At 43.8% G+C, this 8,931-nt stretch overlaps 2 protein-coding genes and 1 non-coding gene across 3 annotated transcripts; 1 reads left to right on the forward strand and 2 right to left on the reverse strand.

Annotated features, from left to right (window-relative positions):
• Nucleotides 1-6,161: 6,161 nt before the first annotated feature.
• On the reverse strand, nt 6,162-6,518 carry LOC147938712 (uncharacterized). The gene has a single exon (XM_087465734.1). The coding sequence runs from the start codon at nt 6,516-6,518 to the stop codon at nt 6,162-6,164; it is 357 nt and encodes a 118-aa protein (XP_087321860.1).
• A 75-nt stretch (nt 6,519-6,593) lies between these two features.
• Nucleotides 6,594-7,277, reverse strand: LOC104715413 (uncharacterized). Its single transcript, XM_010432822.2, has one exon. It carries the CDS (start codon nt 7,275-7,277, stop codon nt 6,594-6,596), a length of 684 nt encoding a protein of 227 aa, XP_010431124.2.
• Nucleotides 7,278-7,897: 620 nt separating this feature from the next.
• On the forward strand, nt 7,898-8,004 carry LOC147938713 (small nucleolar RNA R71). Its single transcript, XR_015567644.1, has one exon. It is a non-coding gene; the product is annotated as a small nucleolar RNA R71 (small nucleolar RNA).
• Nucleotides 8,005-8,931: the final 927 nt, after the last annotated feature.

The following is an 8,931-nucleotide window of genomic DNA, read 5'->3' on the forward strand; positions in this document are numbered from 1 at the left end:
AGGGTATCATTTTATTTTTTTTATCAATCCTTTGCTCTTTTTCTTTTGGGACAGGTTTCCATGAATTCTGAAAGATGCAGGGGTTTACGCACATCCCTTGGCTCACTTCTTTTATTACCTATATCCTTTTTTTTTTTTTTTTACTGAGTACTGAAGGGAAGAGAGAGGGGAAGCATACTTTTCGAGGAGATGCATGTCTCGTGAGGCTTGAAGGGAGGACTCTTGTCCGATGTATACCAAGCCCCAAGGTAAGAAGTTAAATCCGGTTAAGTCTTGTCAAAGCTAGAGACAACTTCTGGTTTGACTTATTGTCCTCCTTAGCGAGTGTCTTCTGGGGCGTGTTGAGCCTGCTCATGTGTATTCCAAACTTAATTCCAAATCAGAGGTACAAAAGTAATCACAAGAGTGTTAGATCAAAGCAGAAATTCCTTGAAAAACTCATAATTTCCAAGTTTTGTTTTTTTTTTCTTTTTTTAGACTCGATAAAAACGACTCAAATGAAATAAGACCAAAGGGAAAAAACAATCAAAGAAAACATAGTTAGTAACTTGGGAACATCCCTCCTCCCGACTTACTTCACACCATCCCGGTGTGAAAACAAAACAAGAGAAAGGTATCCCTGACAAACAAATGAAATAAAGCACAAGAAAAAGTTCAAAAAGAAACCATAAACAACCCAAGAAAAAGTTCAAAGGTGGCCATCATGTCCAGGCATCCGAATGGCTCGAGGGAGAGGCTGTCGCGGAATGAGTAGTGTGGAGGTTCTCTGTAGCTGCATCATCATCATCACCTGCGGTAGCTGGATCTGTCTGTGGCTGAGCGAAACAAGAAAGTGCAAGGGTCTGAAGCCAGTCGCGTAAGAAGCAGGTTGTTCTTCCTCTGGGTGTCGTAAACCCATCTCTCAAACTCAGAGTGAGGCGCCTCCTTAGGTGTTTCAGCAACAAATTGGTTCACATCGAAAGGAGGGAACGGTGGGAGGGAATGAGATGGATGTGAAGACATAGAGTCAACTGCAGGAAGAGTGCTGCTCCGTGATCTGGTGGAAACATGTTTGCATTCCCCTGCTCAAAGGACTTTGTCAATGTCGATAAGGGCGTCAGCAGGAGGCTCAAAATCGATGTTCTGCGTTTTGCGAAGTGAAGTGCAGAAAGTCCTAGGAATCATCATGTAGCGAAGGTGACCATCCTTGTCCTGAAATCGGTAGACGAAGTTGTGACACACTAGAATTTCACTTGTGATCATATACTTGAGGTCTAGCAACTTTCTCTTTGTAACCGAAACGTGTGGTGGCAAAACGATGCCACAATACTCGATGATAGGAGTCACCAAGCTGCCGATCAGAATCCTCTTGTTCTTAGCATTAGTCATGTTCCTTCACACCTGCTCAAACTCCTTAGAAAGTAGGAATTCAAAGTTAACATCATGAGGTTGTTGGTAAATCGGGGAACTCGGATCATGGAGGAACCAATGAAGACCATAGAAGAACATCCACAACTCAGGTAACTGCAATGTGCTAGTCTCAGCCCTAGCATAAATATTGTTGCTCCAAAACTTAGCAGTGATTCGAAAGACTGGGTTGCGGATGCGAGACTGCCTGGCTCCACGAGAAACATAATTCCCAGCTCCAATCAGTTTCCAAATGTCAGTCCTGCTATCGAGCTTCTCCATCTTGCACAGCTTGTTTCTAGGGAAACAAAAGATATCATAGAGATCGAACATGGAGATGACGTAGTGCTTCTTGAGCAAGAAGAATCTGACCGAACAGTGCTCAGCCATCGTGTTAGAACAGCCTGGCAAATCCACTCGTATAGTGGCAAGAAATTCTCGTGCGAGCTGCTCATGTAAGTCCCATGCCTTTTCAGCAAAAGTATCGAATCCCATGTTTCCTTACCAACTCATCAAAGTCTGCTAGTATGGCCATCTTCTCAAAAAGCTCTCGATCAACAAAACGAGTTGGTTCCATCTTGCATTGAGCAACTAGCTTCAACCACTTGGCATCCTCATCATTCCAAACCCTTGTTAGTGGCTCGTTAGAAGGAGTGGCAGTCTCCTTACTACCGCGGCGTCGTTTAGGCATCTTCTGCAAGAGAGGAAAAATTCAATATGTGAGAATGGAATTGAAAAATTCCCTAACTATTCAACATATATTACAAGCCTATGCTAAATTCAAGCTACAACAGCCTAAATCTAGTTCCAAAATTCCCTGAGGACAGTTAATCCCACTAATTCGCTCATCAATTGGAAAGAAGAAGAGAGAATTGCAAAGATTTCAAGGTTAAACCTAGAAACCGCCAAAAATCGAACAAAAATCGGGAGGGGAAAGAACTTACCTTGTTCGATTGATCGATACAGCAAAAGGGTTGGATAAAGGATGAAAATCCGAGTGGTAGAAACCCAGAATTTAATCAAAACAAATGAGAAATCGAGAGAGGGAGCAAATCGGAGTCAGGGTCGGCGAGAGAGAAGGAAGGAAGAAGGAAAAAGAAATTAGGTTTAGTATTGGGACATTGGACACGAAACCGGGTATAGCCAGTTCAATTTAAGTCCAAAAACCGAAATACCAATTTCTTTCCTTCCTTTCTCTTTTTCTCTCGATTTACTTACCTGGTACGGAGATCGGCTGATCCGAAATTGGATTGGCCGATCCTGCGGCTGCAGAACATACCTTTGAAAGGGATTCACATCTTCTGCGTGTCGAACCTGTTCTTGAAAATAAATCTCACTACCAAACGTGATTCTCGAGTGTTTCTGCAAAGTAAACAAAAATAAAAAAAATTTCCTAAAAGAAAAACCAAACCAAAGAAAAGGGTAAGCAAATGCAAACCCTGTGGGTTGCCTCCCATTAGCGCTTGTTTAGAGTCGCGAGCCTGACTGTGTTTGCTGCTTAAGCAGCTTGGGGCTCTACCAGGGGGAGAGAGGCCTCTATCGGATCATAATCCGCAAGGTACGACTTTAGGCGTTGACCATTAACAGTAAATTCTTTTCCTTCTTGGTCCCAAAGCACAACAGCACCATAAGGCATAACCTCCTTGATTCGAAAAGGGCCGGACCAACGAGAACGCAATTTCCTGGGAAATATCTTCAGCCTTGAGTTGAAGAGTAGGACCAAATCATTTGCAACAAAGTTCCTGGGAATAATATTTTTGTCGTGTAAAGCCTTGGTCTGTTCCTTGTATATTCTGGCATTCTCATAAGCATCCATGCAAATTTCATCAAGCTCATTCAGCTGAATAAGGTGTCTTTCTATTGCCGTCTTGACGTTGAAGTTCATTTGCTTAGTTGCCCAGAGGGAGTTATATTTGAACTCAACAAGTAAGTGACATAACTTCCCGTAAACCAGCTTGAAAGGGATAGTTCCAATAGGCGTTTTATAAGCTGTCCGATACACCCATAATGCATCATCGAGCTTCAAGGACCAGTCCTTCCTAGTCGAATTGACCGTCTTTTCTAGAATGCTTTTGATCTCCCGATTTGAAATTTCGACCTGCCCACTGGTTTGTGGATGATAAGGGGTAGCAACCTTATGTGTCACGCCATGCTTCCTCAAAAGGTTCTCAAAGAATTTGTTGATTAACTGAGTTCCCTCATCGCTTATAACTCCTCTAGGGACACCAAACCGTGGGAATATTATGTGCTTGAACATTTTCAGGACCACTTTCGAATCATTGGTAGGGATTGCTAAAGCCTCAACCCATTTAGAAACGTAATCCACTGCCACAAGTATGTAGAGATTGCCATAGGAAGGTTGGAAAGGCCCCATGAATTCGATTTCCAAACTGTCAAACACCTCGATTTCCAAGATAAATTTTTGTGGCATCTCATTCCGCTTACTTATGTTGCCTCGTCGCTGGCAAGAGTCACATCGGGAGACAAAATTGTATGCATCTCGGAATAGAGTGGGCCACCAGAGGCCGGCTTGGAGCACTTTTGTCGCGGTTTTGAATGTAGCGAAGTGCCCTGCATAGTTGGAACCTTGACAGTAAAAAAAGATGCCTTGAACTTCTGATTCTGGAACACATCTTTTGTAGAGGCCGTCAGCACAATGCTAGTAAAGATAAGGTTCATCCCAGAAGTAACATCGCACATCTCGTAAGAACTTTTTCTTAGTGTATCCAGTGAAATTTGGAGGTTCTTTGGCAGCACACAAGTAGTTTGCAATATCAGCATACCCATGGGGAATCGTTACCTATTTGTTGAAGAACCTTGGCATCAGCCTTCTCCTTATAGCAGTCCATGAAAGTCGTGACCACATACACATTTTCCTCAGGTAATCAGTCATCTATGGGGATCTCTTCATCGATTCTCAGCCTAGAAAGGTGGTCTGCTACGCTTTTCTCTACTCCTTTCTTGTCCCTTATCGCAAGGTCAAATTCTTGCAAAAGCAGGATCCACCGTAACAGTCTTGGTTTGGCATCTTTTTTTTTTGTTAGCAAGTAACGTAGTGCAGCGTGATCGGTATGTACAATGACCTTGGAGCCGACCAGATAGGACCTGAATTTTTCAAACACAAAAACTATGGCGAGTAGTTCTTTTCTGTTGTGGCATACTTTGTCTGTGCCCCATCGAGTGTCCTGCTAGCGTAGTAAACAACATGTAACTTACCATCCTTGCGATGTCCCAAAACTGCTCCAACAGCAAAATTGCTTGCATCACACATAACTTCGAATGACAGGTTCCAATCGGGTGGCTGAACTATTGGAGCTGTTATCAGAGCCTGCTTGATTGTGAGGAAAGCCTCCAAGCAATCTGCAGTAAACTCAAAGGAGATGTCCTTGCATAACAGCTGGGTGAGTGGTCTAGCTATTTTAGAGAAGTTCTTTATGAACCGTCGATAAAATCCAGAATGACCAAGGAAGCTGCATATATCTTTCACTGTTTTAGGCGGCTGTAGACTGGACATCGCCTCAATCTTGGCCTTGTCAACCTCTATTCCCTTCTCAGAGATTCAATGACCAAGGACAATCCCATCAGTGACCATGAAATGGCATATCTCCCAATTCAGAACAAGGTGTTTGTCTATACAACGTTGAAGAACCTTGCATAAGTTAGACAAACACGAAGAGAAAGATGAGTCATACACCAAAAATCGTCCATATATACCTCCATAATATCCTCTATCAAGTCGGAGAAGATTGACATCATGCAACACTGAAAGGTAGTTGGGGCATTACACAACCCAAAAGGCATCCGTCGGTAAGCGAATGTACCATAAGGGCAAGTGAAAGTAGTTTTCTCCTGATCATCCAGGTGAATCAGAATCTGAAAGAAGCCAGAGTAGCCATCCAGGAGGTTCGCCAGGCGCTCAAGCATTTGATCGATAAAAGGTAGAGGGAAATGATTTTTCCTAGTGGCGGCATTGAGCTTACGATAGTCGATGCACATTCTATGGCCCTTCATTGTTCTTGTAGGGATCAATTCATTCTTCTCATTCGCAACGACCGTCACTCCTCCTTTCTTGGGTACTACATGGTCCAGACTCACCCAAATGCTGTCGGAGATTGGATAGATAACTCCGGCACCCAAAAGCTTGAGAAACTCCTTCTTTACCACCTCCTACAAGTTCGGATTCAGCCTTCGTTGATGTTCGATGGATGACTTAGAAGGGTCTTCAAGGTGAATTCAGTGTGAGCACAACTCCGGCGATATACCTGAAATATCATCTAAGGAATAGCCCAAAGCCTTCCTATATTTTCTTAGCTCGCAGAGCAAGAGTGCAGTCTCAATATTATTCATGTTAGAATTGATAATAATAGGATAAATGGAGTTTGGTCCAAGATAAGCGTACCTTAGCCCTTCAGGGAGTGGTTTCAAATCCAACTTTGGAGCCTTGAGTTCGCTCCAGTCCTCCTGGTTCTCCTTGGTCCCAGAGCAGGTTTCAAGATTGGTTGATCCATTTTCAAGAATGGTCAATCCAATGCTTTTATCGGTTATATCCATAGGAGAGGTTGGATCGGTCAGTCCAGTTTCCGGATCGGTCACTCCAGTTTGCAAATTGACGAAAAGGACTTTATGTCCCAGAACTGTGGCAGCATCGAGTGTCTTTGCTATCTTCACAGTCTCCTCAGACAAATATCACAGCTCTGGTTCCTCTTTTGTCAAAGCTACGGCTAGGTGATCATTCGAGCATACCTGCTCATAGATTTCTTCCGATATTTCCTCCTCTATAGTGAAGTGTCAATCCAGAATGTTTGACCATCGATAGTAGGCTTCTTAGCGACCTTCTCCAAATTGAATCTCACCACCAAATCGTCCATGTGCAGATCAATTTTTCCTTCACGGACGTTTATCATTGCACCCGCGGTTGCTAGGAAGGGCCTTCCTAGTAGGATCGGATCCTGGGATTCTTCGTCGAGTTTCAAAACGATGAAATCAATGGGTATGTAGCAGTTTCCAATTTGCACTGGTAAATTCTCCAACAACCCTTTTGGACGACGAGTGGAGCGATCAGCTAGGACTAGAGTCACTTGAGTGGGCTTGAAAGTATACAGTCCAAGTCGCATAGCAACGTTCAGCGGCATCAGGCTTATACTAGCTCCCAAATCGCAGAGGCAATTGTTGAACTTGAGATCTCCTATTGTGCAAGGCAGAGTAAACTATCCTGGATCTCCACATTTTTTTGGCATTCGATTTTGGAGCATTGAACTGCATTCTTGCGTGAGATACATTACTCCTTTCTCCAAACTGAGCTTATCGGTGAGGATCTCCTTCATGTACTTCTTGAGAGATGGAACCATCCTTACTGCTTCGATGAAAGGGAGTCTGACCTGAAGTTCTTCTACCACTGATTTCAGCTTTTCATATTCTCGCTTCTGTATCTTGGACTTACGACGCGTAGGGAAAGGGAGTTTGGGTACATAAGGCGATTGGGGTCTGCAAGGTTGCTCTCCCGTAGCAGTAGCTGTACCAGATATTTCAATGCCATCAGAAGCTTCGTTAGGAACCTCATCAGAGTTGCTTTCCTGTTCTTGTGTCTTGGATTGGTCAGTCTTGTTATTGGATTGGTCAGTCCCTTCTCTTTGCTTTGGTTCTTTAAGTTCCCTGCCGCTTCGAAGGGTGATGACATTCACGAATTCTTTTGGATTAGCCTCGTTTTTCCCTGGAAGTGTTCCTGGAGGCGCCTTGACTCTCGCTGCAGACTGTGCCACTTGGTTCTCCAACACTCTCATGTGAGTGTTTAATGATTCTATCCTCCCATTCAACTCAGAATACATGATGTCGATCTTGACATTCACCTCAGTGGCGTTTTTCTTTTGATTCTCCATCAAAGCATGCATCATCTCTTCCAATTTGCTCTCTTGCGGGACGGCGGCCTGCGGTAGAGCTGCTTGATAACCTTGTGAGAAGTTATTGACTTGAGGTTTCTTCTAAAAATTTGATCCTCCAAAGCCTGTCCCCTTGTTCTGGAAGCCCTGCGCAACGTTGCTCTGCTGAGGACGTGGTGGATAGACCTGATCCTGAGGATTCTCGACATTGTTGCTTCTCTATGACAGGTTAGGATGATTCCTAAAATTCTGGTTAAAGCCTCGATTCTGAAAATTTCCTTGTCCTCCTATGTAGTTCATCTCCTCCGTACCCTCAAGGTATGTCTCAGCTCCGAAATCTGCATATTCCCCGGCTTGTTCCTCGCACAAGTTAACGTTTTGATGATCCCTTTTCAGTAGGAGATTCACCTTGGCTGTGAGATCCTTAATATCATCAGTCTCGACAGCATTAACCCGCACCGTACGATCATAGTTTGTGCCGTGATTGCTATTGCTTGCCACAAGATTTTCTATCAGTGCATTGGCCTCGTTTGCGCTGTTGGTGGAGAAATCTCCTTTGCTAGCTGTGTCTAACGCCATCTGGTACTTTTGTTCGATGCCTCCCATAGAAGATGTTCATCAGGTTCTCTTGGGTTTAACCGTGGTGAGGACAGTCTCTCAGATACTCCTTGAACCTCTCCCATGCTTCGCAAAATGTCTCCATGCCTCCTTGAGAGAATGTAGTAATATTGCTTCGCAGTTTGGCTGAGTGCAATTTGGTGTAGAAGTGGTTCAGGAAAGTTGCTCTACATTGTGCCCAAGGGGTGAGCGATCCAGGATCCAGAAGATTCAGCCATCTCAGCGCCTTATCCGCTAAAGAAAACTGGAACAAAGTCAGCATCAGGTAGTCGTAGGGGACACCATTGGACCTTGTCGTACTAGTTAGTCTTTCAAAAGCTTTGATGTGATCTAGAGGACTCTCCGATGGCAAACCATGGAACACACGGTTCTGAACCAAATTGATTAGACTATGCTTAATCTCATAGTCTTGCCTCGCATGAGCGGGTGGTTGAATTGCAGATCGATTTGCAAACAGCCTGTTTCGAGCATCTTCATCTCTCAAGGTTGTTTGCATTGCTAGCGGATTTGGTGCAGCTTTCTCTTGCTGGTCCTGCCTCTGCTGTTGTTGGACGATACCCAGTTGAGGGTTGGATGGACGAGCCCCTCCTTCTTCTCCGTGAGCCATAGGGTTGGTCTGGGCTTTTGCTTTCTGGTTTTAGTGTTCAAGCTGTGCTAATTCCTTGTTTCCTAGTATATGCAAATCAGCTTTCTTGTTGCTCCTTGTGTGAATACACCTGAAATAAAGGAATAAGATCGCAAGAACTAGTTAGTAAACTAAAATTAAAGAGACCTTAGACTAAACGTGAATCTAAAATTTCAAAGGCAGCGTTTTGGTCCCCGGCAACGGCGCCAAATTGATCAAAGGTCAACTAAAACCCAAGGTGCACTCAACCACGATCTAGTGGTGTCGTCGTAACACTTCATGATCGAATCCACAGAGACCAAACGATACGCTATGAAATTGTATAGATCGTATATAGCTAAGGCAAAGGAAGTTTGTTTTTCAAGTAATCGATTAAAACAGAAAAATAAAGAGTGTTTAAATTCAGAGAAAAGTATTGGGCGTTGG

This window comes from Camelina sativa, chromosome 9, assembly GCF_030686135.1.
Source record: "Camelina sativa cultivar CO46 ecotype springtype chromosome 9, ASM3068613v1".
In the NCBI taxonomy this organism is placed as follows: Eukaryota; Viridiplantae; Streptophyta; class Magnoliopsida; order Brassicales; family Brassicaceae; genus Camelina; species Camelina sativa.